Source organism: Astatotilapia calliptera, chromosome 2 (assembly GCF_964374335.1).
Source record: "Astatotilapia calliptera chromosome 2, fAstCal68.1, whole genome shotgun sequence".
Lineage (NCBI taxonomy): Eukaryota > Metazoa > Chordata > Actinopteri > Cichliformes > Cichlidae > Astatotilapia > Astatotilapia calliptera.
In genome coordinates this window covers 22888044-22909252 of record NC_137423.1, presented here as the reverse complement: position 1 = coordinate 22909252, position 21209 = coordinate 22888044, and the positions used below count along the sequence as shown (strand labels likewise).

The window sequence follows — 21209 nt, the reverse complement described above, 5'->3', positions numbered from 1 at the left end:
AGGCAGGGTTGCCAGTTTGTGGCAGGGCTAACAACTTGAGACAGAAAAATTTTACAGTCACATTCACACCTATGGCCAATTTAGAATCCCCAATTAAACCAATATGCATTTTTACTGTGGAAGCAAGTCAGATTACCCGGAAAGAACCCACAGGTGTGCATGTAATACCATCTATAATAAACCTCTAATTTGCAATTTCTGAAACTAGTTACCAAATTAGTTTAGAGTTTGCTATTTAACTCAAAGCTAAAATTCGATGTAGTCTAATACAAGCACGTCTAACCTAAAAGGAAAAAATGTTCCGATTTAATAGTTGCAAACATACAAGCTGCAACACAGAGTGTTTGAATGCTAAACTTTGTAGCCTTAAGTAAAGCAAAAAACTGACCACAGTGGCCCCACTGGTCTAGAAGAAGTGTCATATTTAAATAGAGGGTTGCTTAGTCAGTATAGTTAGGCCTAAGGAATGCAGAAAAGAGAGAGAGAAAGGAGTGCTGACTGCAGCAATTCTGGCCGGCCTGTCTCCAGAGCTCGAAGTAGTCGTCAGGCCATTGATTGGCTACACTGGTCTCAGCCACTGTAAATGTCCGCAGAGGCCACATACACTCGCATGCACACTCAGCCACACACAGAGACAGAGCTGCTCTGACCTTATTCCTGACATAATGATGGCCTGTGTCGGCCTGTAGCGTCCACTTTCCCCCTCTCCAGTTCAGAGCTCTGAGTTCAGTCAGTGTTCAAATGCAGGAAGAGCCTGGGTCAAAGTGAGTTACTGCAGTCTGTTCTCTCCTGCCACTTAAACCAAAAAGGGGTTATTCCTGGACACACTAAAACTGGTGCCATTCATCTGTGCTGTAATTTACCAATGTGAACTGTTGAGCTCAAGCTCAAATCCTTGTGCGAGGGGTAAGGACATTTATCAAACAGAAGTGTGGAAACAAATAGTTCCTGTCATCTAAACACCTTCAAGCATCGAAAGCTAGCTTTGAATCTCTGGTCAGATTTTAAATCTTGTTTACGATACATTAATCAGCTCCTGATTTGAAATAAAAGTCGACTCATTTTAGACAAAGCTTTAAAGAGCTGTGTACGCTCACAGAACATTTACCATTTAAGCATTTTGGCCTCTTTTATAGTAGGAAAACTTCAACATGTTGGGACATTCTTGTCGTGCTTGGCTGCTGAGCTGATTGCTAGCAAACTGTTTAGCATGAAGTGATAACCACACAACAATTAGCCAAGCTTAGTGTAATCACTTGGGAAATGGTGGAAACAGGTAGCTCAAATCTGACAAAATGTAGAAAAAAACAAACAAAAAAACCCCCTTTATATCAGTGCTTCTGAAGTTTAACAATTAGTGCAATATCTTGTTTGTTGAAGCAAACGCTGCCCCCACCTGATTTAGCTATGCTAAGCTAATCCTGTCGTGTCTGTAGTTTTGAAGCTACATGAGTTGATAAGACTGTGGTTCGATTTCCTTTCCTTGATTTTTATGCAGCTAAACTGCGAGTGAGCTGAACTCGACTTTTATCAAGCTAAACTTTTGTTTCTTCCATGACTTTAAGCTCCACAGCAACATAGTGCATTGTAAACTACAAGGGCTCACACAGCTACTGGTAACCAGCCCAGTTTAGGTCTCCTCTCTTATCCAAATACACAGATAGCAAAGGGAAGCAGGGAGAGACCTACCAAAATAACAGAGCATAAACTGCTGCTGGAGAGCTTTTTTCAAATCCCAGGGGTCTTCATTATTTTCCCAGATGCTATTACCTCCACATAATTATGCTGCCTCTTCAAACAATCAGTTTTTTATTTGAGCAAATTCCACATTTTTCCTCAGAAAACGAGCTGAGCTAAAAAAAACAACTCCCTGTTTTGAAGTGAGTCTCCAAAAACCCTCATTCACAGACACGAAAGCAGCGTTGTTGCTTAATAGGCCTACATGATGATTCCATAATGTAACGGAATTTGTACGATCCATATTCACACTAATGTAATTTTAACTTTGAAGGCTGATAAGATGAACTTATCAATTGCTGTTGACAGTTACAGTTTACTGGTGGTGTGTATCCGTCTTTACTCTTTAGCAGCTCAATTTGGGATTGAACGAAGAGCTGTGTTGACTGGAGACTTCCCTCTGCTGTCTCTCCCCCCTCTTCTCTTTTTCTTTTATCCCCTTACTCTTCTCCCCAAGTCCCTCTTTACTTCCTCCTCCCTCCCACCAACTCTCCCAGCTCTGCCTCAGCATCTCAGCCTCCCCCAAATGCTTCAGCCCCCCCCACCGTACACGCACACACACCTCTGTTTCCCCCACTGCTTATCTCCTACCCCAGAGTGAGGTATCAGAGTGGTGAGGGTCTAGCTGAGGGAGTAATGAAGGGTTGGAGCTGAGAGCCTGGCAGGGTGCGATCTGCACCGTCACCCCGAGGAGAGAGAGACAGAGATAACACCTACCTCCCTCACATGACATGTCAATCAGAACCGCTCCCAAGCCCCTGCATGCATGCTTTCGCATGAGCAACACCTATCAAGATGCACAAGGAAATTCATATGGGGAAAAAAGCAGACAAAAGACGTCTGCACACAGACACAACACTCCCCCCTTCAGAAAACTCATATAAACACTGGAACAAATTGTTTGTGCCCGAGCTGACAGCACAGGCAATAGATAGGCACGTTCAATCACATGCCCTCACAAGCCATCGTTCCATTTAAAATGGCTGCCCATTTCTCTGCTTTTCTCTGATGTGATGAGTTATAGGCAGAATACAGCTTTTCACATATGAAAGTGGAACATGGGCTCTCATTTCAAACAGGATGCCTCCTTCAGGGTTTTTTTTTTTCTGACAATAGGAAGAAATTCCAGAAAGAGTGAGCAGATAATCACACTGGTCTGAATAAAGGTCTTCTAACAATTGCCCTATAATCTGCTCCTGCCTCTAGCCTAATTAGCCTATATAGCAACACAGGCACAGGACAGGAAGCACCATGGTGGCAGCAGTGGTGGTGCCGGCAGACATTATGTACCTTGGCACCTCCTTAACATAGCACATAATGGGAACAAAAGACTGCAGTCACGGTGGAAACAAATGGAAAGGACCTTTTCTGTAATTTTTTATGCCTTCAGTGTTGTGTTTGGCAGGTCTTTAGCTCACCACTGTCTGGTGGTTGACTTGGATCACCTCATCCCCTGGATGGATCTTCTTACACTGATCTGCTGGAGACTGCAGAGGCAAAAAATGGAGGACAAAAACAGACAATGGAAACAAATTTAGGCGAATACTGAGGCAACAAAATCGGTGTTATATTGGGGTTGGTGGAGCATCAACCTTTCAAATGAGTGAAGCAAAAACTCACATTCTCTGTGGTTCCGGTGATAACATGGAGTCCATCATATGTTGATTTTATATACATCCCCTGAAGCGCAAGCAAACACAGGTAGGCAGGGTGGATTTAGTATAAGAGTGCACAGGGAAATACATCATATGTACAGTACTGTGCAAAAGTCTTGAGCTGCCGTTCGTGTTTTTATATTTTGCTAGATAAATGGGAAATAGGTGCACCGGTTTATGAGCGGTTTACACAGTAATATAAGGGAAAAACAGAGTTTGCATAATACTGACAAACTTGATTGTTTAATACAGCATGAACTCTCTTAGCCAAGCTTTATTCTAATTTCTACAAGTAGTCTTCAGGAATAGTTCCCCAGGCTTGCTGAAGGACATTCAAAGCTCTTCTTTGCACGTTGACTGCCCTTTGCTTTGTTCTCTGTAAAGATGATCCCACAATGCTCTAATAACATTGAGGTCCAGGCTCTGTAGAGGCCAATCCATGACTGATAGAGGTCCATTGTGTGATTTTCTACACAGGTATGCTGTTACTGTACTGGAAGTGTGTTTGGGATCATTGCCACGTTGAAAAATGAAGCTGTTGCCAATCAGACACCTTATAGACAAGACACCGGAAGCGAACCAATATTTCCATCCCGAGCAAAATCCACCTTTTCCGGACACTGATCCTGCCGATTCTACTCTATGGATCCGAAACGTGGACGGTGCTCAAAGTGGACCTCAACAAACTCAAAGTTTTCCAGATGCGTTACCTTCGGCAAATATTGCGAGTATCACTTCGAGACCGCCTTCGAAATGAGGACATCCGACGGATGTGCGACAACCAACCACCAATCGAGGAGTAAATTCAAAAACGCAGATCGCGATGGTTTGGCCATGTGTGTCGAATGGACGCGAGCCGACTACCACACCAACTCTTCTGGTGTAAACGACCCACCCAGTGGAGAATCCAACAAATAGCACCAAAGAAAACATGGCTAAAACAGGTCGAAGATGACGTCAGAGATTGCAGAATAAATCTCGACAAGGCCAGGACAATCGCCAACGATCGTCATGCATGGAAACGAGTTGTGAAGGAAATTCGACATCCATTGGCACCCACCATTGGCGTATTGGCTTAGGAGCCGATCCAGGCCTAACGCCAGCTAGGGATCAAAGAAGAAGAACAAGATTGATAGATAAGACACCACCAATGGCTTGAAATGCAGCCTAAACCACGACAGAGCCTCCACCGTGTACATACATGTTGAAAATTACTTGAACAGAAATTTCCAGTTAGGATTCATCACTCCATCAGACCTGTTGCCACATATTTTCAGTCCAGTTCTTGTGTAATTTGCTATCAGTTTCTCTCTGTTTTACATCCTTCCTTGACAGTCACCCTACCACATAGACCATTTCTGATGAGGCTTCAGTGAGCAGTTGGTGGATCAGCTGAAGGACCAGATACATTTCTCAGGTCTTCTGTCAGGTCTTTGCTGGAGGTTTTCCTATTTCTTAAGGACATGACTTCTCGTCTGCTGTAGATAGTTTTTTAGGCTTACCAGTTTGACTTTTGTCCAGGATGCACTGCACACAATGGCAGGATACAAGTTTTTTGTCTAGAACTTCTTTGGCATTTTCAAGACCTCTGCACAGTGCTGCATATTTATCCTTTGACCTGAAAAGTGAGAACTTCAGACCTAGTTAGGAAATATTTGCTGTGAGACTTCAACTGTACAGATGGATCATTTTAAAGGAAAGGCTAACACAAAGTTTCCGGATAGCCAAGAACCACCAAAACACTCAAACCGCCAGTCCAAATTCTGCACTCTTACTTGACTGGGCTTTCTATGAGACTACAGTTTTACGATACTTGCAAAAAATAAACCAAGACCTGGAGCCTGGAAAATGTAAATTAAGAGCTGTATAAGTGCTTCCTGGAAGACTTTTAGGTTAGAAGATGCTATGCAACTACAGGTTGCCTTTCACAGTACAAATATAATTTAATCGATTGTCGAAATAAAGTACTTGTTGATATATGCAGTTTTAAAACAGCCTTAGTTTGTTTGATTGTGTGCATCTTCAAAGAGGTCCTCACCAGGCCTTCGTTTGGCATGATGCTGGTAAGGTGGACCACCTCCAGATGGGCAGACTGAGAGACCAGAGAGTCTGACGACAGAGAGATGATGTGATCGCATATCCCTGCTAAGGTCTTACACTGAAGATGGAGGCAAAGAGAGCAGGGAAAATGACAGGAAGAAAGAAAAAGACAGAAAAAGAGGAAGACAGAAAGTTATTGAGATTGGTTTTGGGCCGCAAGGGATGCTGTGACCTAGCTGGAGGAGGTGAAACAGACATTATTTCATCAGATTGTTCCACGTCGCCACTTCCATCAATCCAGCGCACAAACTGTTTCCTGTCACAGTCCGCCCGCAGGCATGCCCACAAGACACCGTCACAGACAGAACAACACATCAGCCGTACTAGCCAGCCTGAGGTGTTCAGTTGACATTTTCTAACGTCTAAATTACAGAGCACAGTTTCCATTTGTTTTTTTTATCAGTAACATTTGCCTGGATATCAATGAAACAAGCAAAAAAAGAAAAATTGTAAAACTGCTGTATTTTTTCCCCACACTGCACTTAAAGCCTATTCCTAATACAAACAACATTACCCAATCCAAGCAGCACTCACAAAAAGCATTGCCTCACCTTGCCTGTTCTAAATAAACCTTGACTATATTTCAGGCTGTTTGTGTGCTCGGTCACGCATGCAAGTTCATTTATCTTTGCCTTCTAATCTTAGTTGATTGAATGCAGGTGGTTTACAGACACTGTTACCCTGCTTATCCTCCTTCATAGCATCTCTTTGTAGTGCATACACACATGCTAGCACACATGCACACACGCTGAAATGTAACAGGCATACATGGAAGACAGACTACAGCTACAGTATGCTTGTGACTAGCATGGCAGTGATGAACCCTGTATGAAATAATCTTCTGATCTACGTCCTAATGAGCAATTACCAGATTACAGTTACGAAACGAACAGAGGAGATCTTCAGTATACACACATGTGATACACACGGTGTGTGTGTACAGCTCACAGCCTATGATTCATTCAGTGTGAAAGAAAAAGGTGGAGAATCTTCGGCGAGCTGGCTATGTGATGCTGTCTCTCACACACACCTGCATCTTTTTTTCTGAGTCACTTATTTAAAGATCGCCTTGTCTGCTTAGTATTATGTTTATACAGTAATATTATGTTCTAGCCAGCATGTTCACGTTATGTAATGGCATACCCAGCTCAGGCACCAAACAGCATTTTGAGTTTTAGTGAGGGTGGGTTTAAAGGTTGGTTAGGGGTAGAAACAATGAGAAAAGGTGCATTTATAATCCCGTGTACAGAGCCATGCCAAGCTAAAGCTCAAGTGACAATATTGGGGCTGTACTTGTGCTCCTCTTTGATCATTAGACTAATAGTCCTAACCCGGGATTAATGCCGAGTAGAGAGACAAAAAGGCCACCAGTGCGGCTACTCTCAGCTCCTCTAGCTCTGACACCCTGGACCTTGATCTGACACGCCTCCTCAGCACCAGAGCACAGATTATAGGGAGGTTAACTTATGTGGCTGGCTGGCGTGAGATTTAAAAGCAGTCAAACAGAAAGCCAGACATAGTACACTGCCAAACGGATTAAGCTCTGGCGGAATCCCCCTCCTTCAACTGCACCACCACCACATTTCTTATTCCCATTCTCTCATGTGCTTTCATCCTCATCGACTCGCGCCTTCTATCTCATGCACATGTACACACCGAGCACGGTTGCATAATGCATCCTCTGCACATGCATGGTCTCTCACATACTCACACACACACTGCAGCAAGTATCAACCAAGACAGAGCGAAAGATGGAGAGGCAGAGAAGGGAAGAGGAAGAGAGAGAAAGAAGGAGAAAGGCAGGGAGGTGGGAGCGGGAGTCCGGGAGGAAAGGGGGAGAAAACAAGAGAAAGGGAAAACACACAACTAGGACAGTCTTATGTAATTCCTCTCATCCTTATGCATGCATGCACAAAAAACACTCACTCATACACACTTCATGCTCCATCAGACACAGACTCACACATATTCATATCTTATAGCTCTTCTTTTCTATCTCCCTCTCTCTCTCACACACACACACACACACACGCACGCACGCACGCACGCACGCACGCACGCACGCACACTATCCTTGTCCATCTGATTGCTGCAGGCCGTGGTCTAAAAGAGAACAGAGTAGCAGTGAGTTTTGCATTATTGAGCAGAAGCTGAGATAGGTACAACTATCACTACAGTAAACAGTCTGTAATCCCCATGCTGGCTATACACTGGAGACTCTTAGATACTGTATGTCTGTCTGAATCAAACTGCATACAGTAGAATACTTGAGTGAAACTGTAAACCCAGTTATGTGAAATGACTGCATTGTAAGTAAGACTTCAGACCGAAATGAGAGCAGAATTTGAAGAATCACTCCCTTTAAAGCATTTCCTTTTAGAATAATCATATATTTATAGAGATTGTTACGATAGGCTATAGTATCGCAGTGTCCTACAGTTATGGTATGTTTACATTTGCTCCACTGTTTTGGAGCTCTGGATGAAAAAGAGCCCGCTGGAAATGTAATTAATCAACCAGTGTTACTCACGGGTGTGTTTAACTCGTTTTCTATCAGAGAGCCCAGTCTAAATCTTCAGTTATAAATATGATCAAATTACTAAAAGCTTACTTAATTTACTTATTTTTTTTATTGCTTTGCTTGTTTTTTTGAAGCTTTGTGCAATGTTGTCTGTAACATGTTACAAAGCAGCAGTACTCAGATTACATTTGCATTGAAATGAGCAACATGATGTTTCCAGTCAATCTGTTACTGTCTCCATTGTTGCGTCAAAAGACAAAAAAGAGAAAAAAAGAGTCTTGCTTGGGGTGATGATAAGTCTGTTAGCTGCTGTCAGCCGCTAACATGCTCTACTTCAAAATTTGAAGAAGCACCTGTGAGTTAAGTGCACCTTGCTGAAGAAGGGTGAGGCTGAAGAGGCGAACATCCTTGCTGCATCTGAGAAACAGGTAGCTTTTAGTAGAAGCTGTAACAAACAGACATAAACCAGCTTGTTGCTGGTTATGTGGTGGAGAAGATGCTACTTATATCCCCCTGCTATACCTGGAGGTCAAATCTAAACAATCGGAGATAAATAGTAAATAGTCTGTTTTTTATAAAGTGCTTTGAGTGCTCTAGTAGAGTAGAAACGCACTTTAATGTACCAAGTTACCATCTATACTGAATCACATCTGGCTGCTGTTATTTTGAAGTAAATAATTTTTAATTTCAGGGGTCACTAGGATTCAAATGTTAGAAATATGCTGTTTTCTTCCCTCTAATTCAGTTTCCAGCTACAATAAAATTCCATCGAGTCAACATAACACATTGGCTAGAACTAACCTATTTTTTTTTACCTAGCAGTGCAATAGAAAAACTTTTTTGGGGACAAGTGCGCTTGTCCAAGTCCAAATATAAGTGCCATTCTGTTTCAAAAACAGGGGATAAGATTGGATATTTGTGTTTGTTGTGTGTGCCTGCATGGTTTATCTCACCTTCACTTCATCTTTGTGGAAAACTCACAGTAAATAAGAGCCTGCGAGGAAGCTGGATCTAAAAACAAACAGCTCCTCCTCTCTCTCGCTCTTCATGCTGTTTCCCCTCTTTCACACATAAACCTCCCGCACATAACAGACTTAATCATGTGCGGCCCTTAGTCGGGCACTGATGGCTGTGAGCATGTAACTGCGTGTGCAATGGAGCCCTTTAAATATTTGAATTTGCCTGATGTCATTGTCCTGTGTCATTATTGGGGCTGTAACAGCAGAGGTAAATGACAGCTCAACCAAAGAGCTTATGGATTACAGAGTATCCAATGTGCATGTGCAAAAATATGCATTCCTTGAGCGTTTTCTTTGCCAAAAGATGCGTCAACAGTTTTTTCTGTGAGCTCCCCCTGCTAACATTTCATTTGGTTTCCTCCACCTGACCTTGAATGGCAGCAGGAAGTGTCCTAAACCAACTGTCAACCCAAATCAGACACTGGCTGCTCAGTCCGTTTCACACGTGGATGCAGACAGTTCTCCGTCATGGATGCACACATTTGCGCGCATGGACACACAACACGCACACATACTGAAGCTTTCAGAAGGCCTCGGGCTCATTTGCACTTTAACATGCACAAATTTGTGCCACACACTCGACCAAAAACAAACAGTACGCTGAAGTGCACGCACATATATGCCCACACACGCCCACACACAAACACAAACGTCTAACTGAAGCGCACTCAAATGCACCAGTTTAGCTAATACTTTTTTTTTCTGTTTCACACACAGATTTTCTCTAAATGCTTTAATTTCTCAAAACCGGTGCAGAAGTCTGCCGGTAGATGTGAAATTCTGTTCTTGCAAATACTAGATGGCAGGTTTGTGCAATGAGCCAGCTGCTTGGAAATATGCGGATTACCACGCGCTGCAGTTTCATGTGTGCTGTAACCACATGTGTGACAGTGCAACAATGAAGTAAAGCTAGTTGAGCATGAAAGTTCATTGTTGACCCCAAAAACTGACTGACAACTTTGAATGGTCGCTGATATTATAAGAAAAAACTTACCACGTGAAGAATTTTATTCTCTGTCTCATAGACAGTGCAGTCCTGTAGAAAAGAACAAAGAGGAACACATTAAGAAAACATCGATGTGTACATCCGCACTCCAGCTCAAGTGTCTTTCTCTAGTCCAAATATAACATTGAGGAAAGAAGGAAATGAGATGCCCAACAGGAAGAAATGGAAGGCATGTGGACCTGAGCAGTTGGCTATTTTGTTACAACCCCTCTGCATTATGTTTGACAGTAGAGTGACGAGTTTTAGATCTACTCTGGGGTCTGGAGCATCAAATTCATATCTGGATTTATAAAATGACTTTATTTGAAGCTTGACGGAGTGTTATTCACCGACAGCTGATAGGTAATGCATTTCTGAGAAGGCAGCCCACTGAATCCACCAGATGTGCACGGTAGCAGCTAATTAATCTGTCTGATGCATTAGTACGGACAGCGCTGCCACCTTTGTCTGTCTCGCTGCACCCTGGCAGCCACATGTTCATTTGGCCCATTGTGGACCTGCGGTGGTCTCTTTCTCCTCGCTCTTCTTTGGCCCTTGTAACAGGGGATGGGTGTTATCTGCTCGGTTCCAGGACTCATTCTGGGCACAAGTACAAACACACTCTCACATACACTCTAAGCAGGCTCTTACTGGGAGGATATGAATGGGGTCCAAGACATAGTTTCTGTCCAAACAATGAGATGGCTAAAGTACCAGAGTGAGTATGCTGGATATGTGTGTGTGTGTGTGTGTGTGTGTGTGTGTGTGTGTGTGTGTGTGTGTGTGTGTGTGTGCGCGCGCGCGCAATGTGGTACATTAACATGAGGAATCGAGCCAGAGGGGAAGCAGAAGGAGGACAGGGAATTATAGGGATGAGAGACCTCTGGTTCACTGTTCAACAGAGCCTAAGTTAGGCAAGGGATGATGTCTAACAGTGAGTCGATGAGAATGTTGCTTAAGGCTTTTATTGAGAGCCACTCGTCCCATCAGCCATGCTGCAAACAGCCTGTGGCAATGCATGTAAGTTGCACACGTGCTCAAATCTATAGAAACCAGCTGTAGGCAACAAAAGCTCTATACATATTGATGTCTCCAATCCAATCCTGCTCTAGTGTTGACCCTTAAATTCAAATCATGACCTTTATTTTAATGGATATGGAAATGGTGTATTGTGTAATGTTTGCAGGAATGTGTGTGAAAGCACCTGTTGTACAATGGTGGTTAATTCTAGGCAGAGCTGCACAATGTTGTTCTTCAGTAATGAATACTCTGTCACACTGGCAAACGGAGACCTAAGAAAATAAAGAATAATAGGGATCATAACCTGAGAAATGTTTCTGCTGTGTAAAAACAAAACATCCAACAATTTTAGAGAAAAAATGTTTGCCTGAACAATTTTTGAGAAATATTGGCATTTGGTGTTTTTTTTTTAAAATATTTGCAATTTCATTTATTCATTAACACTGTAATTTAAAAAAAACAAAACAATCTAATCTCCATATGTTATCCCCCACCTGTCAAGCCAAGCTAGCAAGTTCTTGGCTGCACCAATTAGATCCACCACTGAAGTGAGAAAATCATTTGGTAGCCTTCGGGAAGCTCGCCCATCATAATGGCCGCCCCTCCGTCTGCCGAGGATGAAATTTTGGAGGTTCTTTGCTGAAGCGTTGAGTTTGTGGGATAGAGTCCGGAGGTTCTCTGTCTCTAGTCCGTAGTTCTGCAGGACAAACAGACAAACTGAGATCAGAAAATATGTTTATCCTGAGAATTTGAAGTTGGATAAAAACGTCACGACCTTCTGTGGAGTCAGGAGCTTTGCCAAAGAGCAAGGAGCTTAACTTAAGTTAGCTAATGTAGGGATTAGAAGACATACATATATACATATATACAAAAACCTAAATATGTATATATATATATATTTCAAAAGGTCTGGAAAGAGGAAATATATACATAGGGTTTTGGGTTGCTGATTTTTTTTAAAAACTCTGGATAAAATCATGCTAGCTTTTTCCTAAGTTAAGCTAACCTGACTAGCTAGAGGCACTGACATGCATATTTTTGTTCTGTTCAAGAATAGTGAGGCTAGCTATCACCTTCTGCTAGTCTGTATTTTAGTCCAATATACTTTATCTGTATAACAGACATGATATACAGTCAGTGAATAACTGTATCATCTGATATCTCTGAATGAATACTTTATCAGTTTCTCACATCATTGTGGACGATTGGCCCTCTCTTTATCACAACCTCGTTTCACTTCGTTCATTTAGTTCTCTTAAGGTCCAGCCAGAGCATTTCACTCAGGTTGAGGTCTGGATTTTGAAATGCTTTTATTTTTTTTATCTATATTTTAATTCTATTGTAGATTTACTGCTGCACTTGATATCAATTTTCTGTTGCATAACCCACGATTAGCTAACATTTTACTGTCAGACAAATGCTGTCACTTTCTAGAGTCACACCTGACTCTAGAATTCTTTGATGAGCTCATGGTCAGATTTCAGTCAGGTGCCCAGATGCTGTCACTGCAGACCAAGCTGAAATCATCACCCTCCACTGCCATGCTCGACAGTTGGTATGAGCTGTTTTGCCAAATGTGGCACTGTGCAACACATCTCATCTTTATTCCCCCACTCCCATGTAGAAAATGTATATGAAAGAAAAGGCTTTGTACTGTCATCAGCTTTTACACTCAGCACGCTAACTGAGGCCTGTAGAGTCTGAGATGTTTCTCAAAGTGTATTTAGTTTTTCACTGGGTTGCAGAGATGTCTGTGAAAAGTCTTTTTACATGTCTGTAGCTAGTGATAGATAAGCCTAATTTACTCGAAGACTAAGTGTTTGAAAAATATTTGTATATTTTGTAAGAGTATTTATTTTTTAAATACTTTTTTATACTTATTATTTAAAGCTATGATCTTTACACAAGTCTTAGCTGATCATGTGCAAAGATCATATTTAAGAAACATGAGTTAAATAAAAACTTATTCCGGGTGAAATTACATGAAATTTAAAAATGTCATCTGGGAATTACTAATAATCATTCATACAGCCACTAACTGCACTAATAGAAAAACACTGAGCTGGCTGAGTAGCCCATTACTGCACTGGGACCCTTTTAAATAAACAAACACACATCCACTAATCCACACTGTGCTCAGCATCCCAAGGCACCTCAAGTCATGTCCTGTATGACGGAGCCTGATTCCTGCTGACACACACACAAACACACACACACACACACACACACACACACGCACACGCACACGCGCACACGCACACACACGCACACACACGCGCCTCCTTGTGTAGTCAGATCCACAGGCTGAGCTAGACGTATCTATTCCTCCTCTGCCTCTAGATCTATTCTACACAGTCACGACCACAGTGACTACAAAGGATGGAGGGTTTCACAGTGGCAGCAGAGAGAGAGAAAGAGAGAGATGAGGCAACTAAAGAAGTAAAGAGGCAGAAGACAAGAAGGGGGGAGCGAGACGAACAGAGACCGTACCCAGCTATGCATCTTGCTGAAACTGGGTCATGCATACACTGTGTTCTGGATAATCTCCTGTGCGAATGCAGATGCATGCATGTACATAGAGTAAATGGTTTGCACAGCTGTAATTAGGCTGTCATATGATTCAGTCTAGAGCTGTGTGCTGCTCTTTGCAGGCTACAGAGCGCTTGAGATGAAGCGGGGGAATAAAAGCGCATGAATGACTTTGACTTTGGAGAAAGAGAGAAGTAATTTTAGCAATGCTTGCGTGTGTGTGTGTGTGAGTGTGTGTGATGGAGAGAGTGTGCCAGATCAATACAGTAAGAGAGCGATGCCATTAGAGTACCACCCATCCACCCCACCCCCTGCCATTCATGTCAATGTGGTTACCATAGCAGCCATGTTTGGAGTGGCCTCTTTGCTATGCTGGTATTTCTGCTATTGTTCGTACACTGAGTCACAATCACACATCATTTATGACATGTTTGGGTAAAAGAGGGACTTAACTATAAAACCCTGTTGAAAAGTAAAGTATTGCTCAGCTGCAGATTCCTCGGTCAAAGCTTTTGCACTATGCTTGCACCAAAATGTAGAATGTCTATCAATCATAGAAAGAATATATCCATCGTGCCCATGTTGCTTTCTGCAAAAAGATTTGGCCTCAATGCTCAAATTAGTCAGATGGATTCTGTGCAACCAATGAATTTTATATTTTTACTGCAGGCTTTTTGCATCTCTTCAAAATAAGTCCTGCTGTAATTTTTGTGACTGTTGAGCACTGCATTTAATATAACGGTGATTTTTTTTTAACCTTGATTGTCAGGGACATCTATTTACAGTTCAGTGAGTTAAATAAATGTTTAAAAACAGAGCTACATATAGCTTGATTTGTTTGTAATGGCCCCTTTTGTAAGTCTATTCCAAACTACTTGGTAAACAGTTAAAAGACCAAGTAATACACCAAGCATGAGCTGGTAAGCATGGTAAGAAATAAATGTTGCAACTAACTTTGTTTTGCAGTCACAAGATAGCACTGAGAAGGACCCACAAATGAAAGAGGTGCAGGGAGAGATGAAAGTAGAATAAAGGAAATGACAAAAAGCAGATTTGGAGAGTTAGAAACAAAAAGAAAAAATATGTATTATCAGTGAAGATTATGACAAAACAACTTTAATTGTTAAGTTACGAAAAGCTAATCACAATCAATCTCATAAACTCACCCAAAGTGTCAAAGTGAGAATCTTTCATGGCTGCCGCTGTTTCAATACACAGATACGTGCTCAGTCCAAAACTTATCTCATGTTACAGTGAGAAAGAAATTCCTTAATGAAGAGCAAAAGTGATAGATGATTGTGATAAAAGCTCTCACTGACATGTTTGTTTTCCAGTGGACAGTTTCTCAGCCTTTAGTTCACACAAATCTTTCAAACCACAGACACATTCAGTAAATAGTCACTCTTGCTTCTGTCATTTGCTCTACAATTTCACATTTATAACAAACTGAAAAAAAAAGAGTCTCCAACAAGTCGGAGTGACATGACTCACCAGACGGCCTAATGAATTTAGCCGTTCAGACAAAAAAATTTACAGGAGCTAAGGTTTGATTTGTTGCTTAAAGCTGTTTGTGGAAGTCTTTCCTCTGAGTTTATGAAGTACCTGTAGCACCAGACAGAAACCAGGATCCTCCCACAGGTGTCTCCAAATGAAGAGAGGTAGTTACACACACTTACTCATGTAATTAAATAGCTTTAATTATTAATTATTCCCCACCCACAAAATTAGAGAGAGTTAGGTCAGAACCTAAAGGCTATGTATACTATGCACTTTTTAACTTTTTAGACAGGTGAGTTGTCACGCAGATAGCCAGAGTGCATCGCTGTCCTTGGGATAAATCCTGAGCTAATATCACACCTATATAAGGCTGATGGTTTAGATCTGATGGATGTTTTTTTACAGGATACAAAGGGCAAACGTTAGGTAGTGCAGGATAAAGCAGGTGCAGGGTGGTACTTAGGTAGCATCTAAGTAGCACCCCTGTATAGTCCTGAGACCAGTTTTCCAGTGCTTTTCTCGTGTACGTTTATTTGAAGAGAAAAAAACTTCCACGGGACACCGATGAGAAAAGATACAAACAAAATTTTTTTCCACAGCTTGTAAATCTTCTTACAGGAGTAATCAGGTCTAAGTTATCCTCAACAACAAACATACTACGGTAGAAAAACCGTGTGGCTCCCTCCCGGGATTTTAACTACAAACCAAGCCTTTAAGGCACATGTATTCACAGTTTTACTTAACCAAGCCAACACGAATGCAAGAAAATAACTTTAGTTCAATTATAACCGTGAATTTACTTATTAAATTATTAATTACACAAAACAAGTTTAACAACAAATATAAATACTGAAGTATATGAGCTATATTAACCTGGCTCCCACAACCCTGTTCACATAAATGAACAGGGTTGTGGGAGCCGACTGTTAAAGTCGATTTAATTAATCAGTTAAAGCAGAACACATAATGTATACTGCAGTACAACCCTCACTATTAAATAGTGAGGGTTGTACTGCAGTACAACAAACTTGTTTGTATTTTTGTCCTGTAACTTTAATGGCACCAATATCTTTGTCTTTCATGTTAGGAAGGAGCAGTAATTTTGTTTTTTAAGTTATTTCCAAGCACAGCTTGCTGAAAATTCACTACCCACATATTCTACTTAGTATACACGCTGGGGGCAAGATTTGATTGCACAGGCATAAAAGAAGGAACGTTTCTACAATTACAGCAAGACTGAAAGCTCAGTCAGTTCTTGAAACCTGCATTGATCAAGATCAACAGACAGACCAGAGAGGGATCCCAGCTGAACCATGGGAGCCAACTTCATCTCTTCTTTATGACCAGACATTTCATTTCCTTTTATCGTCCAAATATTCAGGATCTACATGAACCACAGAGCTGTGGCGCTCAAGTTTTTCCTCACTAAATATGTTTTTTTTAAAAGATTTGGATTTATTGGGTTTATTTATTCTTTTTTATTAGCCAAAATAATTGGAATCATAACGACGTCCCTGCAAGAGAGACTGGGCAAGGAATGAGCAGTGGCATGATCAGACAAGCTGTACACCTGCCAACAGATTACCCAGATTTTCTAAACATACCAAAAAATGTTGGTACTAATCCCTCTGAACATAAAAAAAACTGTGTGTGCACAATGCAGCCTGTTTGTAGTCTTAGCATTACAATTGTCAGTTTGGATAATATTTCTGTGCTGTTTTTAAGTACACTATAAAAACGGGTAAATGTGGGCTATATTTAAACATGCCTGACTGTGTGTGCTTTCCCATCAGACGCTGACCCATTCATCAGTCTCACTAATTATCAGTGCAACTGATCGGAATGACGCCAAACAAATAAAAAGTAAAAGTACTCACAGCGGTAGCTTCAGTGGCTCATTTTGTCTGATACTCAGAATTTATGTCCGTGAGAAATTTCCAGACATATGGTGATCGCTACTGCTGGACTCTCATTCCCATACTGGAACATTTGAATGAGAAGAGGTGCTGATTAGCGCACACACACACACACACGACCATGTATGCACACACACACACACACACACACACACACACACACACACACACACACACACACACACACACACACACACATTCAAACAGCCCCAACTAATCCACCCATGTGTGCATGGGAGATAAGGTGCATCCTGCATACTCTTTCTACATTCTCTCTCTCTCTCCCATTCCCTCTCACCCTCGCTTTCTCTCTCTGGGAGAGTAGCACCTAATTCTCCCTAATTCTCTAATCCCGGGCAGGGCCGCTGCACATACAGTCAGCAATGACCGAGGAAGTACACACAAAGCGAGGCCTGAATGATTTTCTTTTTTTTTCAGTCATTTCTTAAGCCAATATCAATAACTGGTGGAGGAAAATAAACAAAAAACAACATATATACCTTTGAACCTGTTAGTATTTCTGTGAGTTATAAAAGAAGAAAACTCATAGTCACATCTTAAAGTAACTGGGAAAAAGGAGCAAATATCTTCTTGTAAAACCTACTTGCACATAATGTACTTTTTAAAAATCAGCTTCAACACTAGAACCAGCTATGGTTTAAAACCTTTAACAGGATACAATAACTTTATCCTAACAAAAAACAGCAGTTTACTTGATATCTCATATATCTAGATAATGTATTATTTTATATATCTAAACAAAACCAGAAGAAACTATAATACATTGTGGTATCCAAACAGGTGCAGTAGTTCATAGTGCTCCCTGACTTTGTCAAATCCATCTACATGTCGTTACAGGAGGGTTGTTGACATGGTGGCTAATCAATGAACCCGATACCTTTAAATGAGTTGATTTTAACAGATTTTCCATATGTTTTATGCACTAGACAATGATTGTTCTTTGGTGAAATGTTCACCTATCATATATAGACATACATACACTCACCAGTCACCTTATTAGGTACACCAGACTGAAACCACTTCTGCCTGCAGAACTGCCTTAACTTTGAGGCACAAATTCAACAAGGTGCTGGAGACATTCCTCAGAGATTTTGGTCAATATTAACACGACAGCATCACACAGTTGGTTCACATTAGTTGGCTTCACATCCATAAAGTCAAACTCCCATTCCACCACATCCCAAAGATGCTCTACCAGATTGAGATCTGCTGACTTTAGAGGCCAATTGAGTGCCGTGAACTCACTGACATGTTCAAGAAACCAGCTTGAGATGATCTGAGCTTTGTGACATGACAAAGCAGCCATCACTGTGGTCACACTGTGGACGCTGTGGTCACAAAGGGATGCACATGGGATGGCTCAGTTGGTGCTAAGGAAATATTCCCCACACGGTCTGTGTAGGTTCTCCGTCATCCCAGTAATGGTAGTCTAAGGAGCTTGGAAAGAAAGCGCCTGGACTTTTTACAGTTTAAGCAAGAAACTTAGAGAAGTCCAGTGGCTTTCTTTCCCAGCTCCTTGGATATTCCCCACACCATTACACCACCGCCAGCCTGAACCTTTGATACAAGGCAGGACGGAGCCATGCTTTCATCTTTATATGTAGATGTTTTCCTTAAAGAGCAGTTGAACGCGTGTGCCTGAAAAAATGACTAATGAGTGTATTTTTAAGCTTATTTTATCTCAGCAATAACTATAACTAACTAATAGCTATAAAAGAAGATAACAAGCATATCTAGGAGCTTGTTGACCATCACTCCATCCAGTACTGTGCATTTAAAATCATAGGCTGACCAGGGCGCAGAGGAGGTCCACGGCTTCCAGGATGAGCTCCTGGTGTCCTATCCTGGTGACACCCAGCTCCTCCAGCTCCTGATGGGTGATGTGAAGCAGCTGCTCTCCTCCCATCTGCTCCCGCTCGAAACTCTTGATGTACTGCTGGAGACAGTCATCCAGACCTAAGGAGAGTGGAGACAGACACAGATTAGGATGTGTTGATGTATCTGTCGTCTATCACTTTGCGCAGCTGTATATAGAAAAATATTTATATTGGCTTCAATCAGTGATTTAGAAGGCTTTCTGCTCTGAGACAAAGACGGAAAACACGATTAGGAAATATTGTCCCAGACATGACTGACTGACACAAGAATGAGCTCCTTTCCCGAGACCGAATCCTGGCTTACTTTGATGCAACACTGTAGTCAGGCATAAAAACATGCAAATTGTGCCTGCCAAATAGAAAGTAAAGATAAACAGCAGCCTCAAGCCAGGAGCTCTGACTGATCTATGAGCAACTTACTGACAGCTAGAAAACACATCTGTTGGTACACCTTTTCTGTACGGGATGATAAGCTTGATGAGGAAAAAAAAGTCTTTTCTCACCACTGCTTTTAACATTCAAGAGGCAATAAAAGAGATTTTAGAGCGAAAAGAATCTATTTCACACATATTTTGCATAATTAAAGAGCCATTCGAAAGAAAACGAGGAAGATGCGAACAATAAATCGACGTATGACTTGCTGCTGTTACGCTGTGGCTGCCTGCTTTGCACAGAGCCAATCAGCTGCACATAGGCGTGGTGGATACAATTGATCGGTAAGAGCCTCTGGCTTTGATTCAAATATAGTCAGCAAAAAAGGCGCATCTCCCCACAGATCTAATGAACGAGCCCGCTCCAAAACGAGCAAACACAGAGCAAAAAAGTTGCACAAGAGTAAGCAAATCCATGCGCACACACATGCACAGAACCACAGTTAAACACATAAGGTACACTCACTCCCCCTATGAGCATGGACTTCAAACACAATGCAATTACAGCTAGTGTTGCTCTTCAGGGTCTTGACACCTCTGTGGATGCCCGTTGTTAAAGCCTAGCAGAGCTGTGAGGAAAACACTGATGCCCGAGGGATGCAAAGCTTAAGAGCAGACAGTGCGGTAGCACCTCAACAAAGTCACCACACATGCGTATATAGAGTACACACACTCGAGCGAGATATCTCTTGGTCTTCGTGTGCCATGGGAGATACCAGAACGGGGGGAAAAAGCCTGCTGTTGCTCTGAGTGACATGCAGACAAAGTGTTGTTACATATAGCACAGCAGAGCCATTTCAAAAGCAACACATCAGTGACACCGGTAGCAACACAAGTGGAAACTGTTTAATAGAATAAGTTCCCCGTGGAAAAGCCCTAATGGCCCACATGTAAGCATGTGTTTCACAGGTAATGATACAGTGTTGCAACGTGGAAGGCTTGTGTGATAACTTAGTCTGCACATGAATTAGGTGCATATGAGGATTTGTTTTCATATAGGCAATATTAGTACACATCAATACCGTTATTCAAGTACTATATTATAATTATTATGTTGCACACAATACAAAATTGAGGTACTGGTGCTTCTACCAGTTGTGTATTCCTGTTTTAAACAATTCATGCTTTCAAATTCAACCGAACAACTACTACTGTTATAACTTGTTATTTTTCTCATTTTATATATACGAACTTATTGGAAGTTACCCGTTTACTTTTTAATGCACAGGTACAATCCATAATCTGTACTTTTTTCTAAATATTCTATTTAAACGTCTTCCAGTAGCCTGCTCTGTCTGCACACTACAACCTGGTTTTGCCACTTTTATCTGTACTTTAATCTTAATAACTGTACAGTACTCTGTTTTTGTAACTATTGTCCATCGTGTAAATATTTTTTTTCTGTAAAAATTGTGTGTGTTTGTTTTCGGTGTCCTGTTCTGTTTGTATATGTGCTTTTCTTTTGCTGCTGTTACAACCAAATTTCCTCTAGTGGGACATTTAAAGGATTATTCTATTCTAAATAAAAAAATATTTATGGCTTTTTAGAAAAAATCTTAAGAAATTATAACATTAAATGCAAAACATTTGATACACCTTTAAGATATAAGACATGGCCAGGTTAGACATATTAGATGGTGTGTAAACTGTTTTGAACTATTTCTCTCCATTTTGCTAGGAATATAGGAAATTAAAATAATTAAAATACAGGATATGTAAGGTAAAAAAACAAACAAAAAAAACCCAGTTTGTATGAGTCAATATTTGATTTGACAACCTTTACTCTTCATCACAGCCTGAACTCTCCCAGGCAAACTTTCTTGTCATTTCTTTAAGTCGTCTTCAGGAATAATTCTCCAGGCTTCTTGAAGAACGTTCAAAGCTTTTCTTTGGCTGTTGGC

At 41.3% G+C, this 21209-nt stretch overlaps 1 protein-coding gene across 7 annotated transcripts in view; it reads right to left on the bottom strand.

Moving 5' to 3' along the window:
- The window catches only part of LOC113033954 (connector enhancer of kinase suppressor of ras 2), a 66961-nt gene that overhangs the window by 34002 nt on the left and 11750 nt on the right, over positions 1-21209 (bottom strand). For all 7 annotated transcript variants that reach the window (XR_013900852.1, XM_080287562.1, XM_080287559.1 and 4 more), the window contains exons 2-8: positions 18793-18956; positions 11532-11734; positions 11222-11309; positions 10027-10068; positions 5431-5550; positions 3358-3417; positions 3156-3224 (exon numbers count right to left, since the gene is read on the bottom strand). Coding sequence is in view for 6 of the 7 variants with exons in the window: in XM_080287562.1 (XP_080143688.1) it covers positions 3156-3224; positions 3358-3417; positions 5431-5550; positions 10027-10068; positions 11222-11309; positions 11532-11734; positions 18793-18956 (746 nt within the window). In the remaining variant the exon portion in view is untranslated. The remainder of the gene's footprint in view (positions 1-3155; positions 3225-3357; positions 3418-5430; positions 5551-10026; positions 10069-11221; positions 11310-11531; positions 11735-18792; positions 18957-21209) is intronic.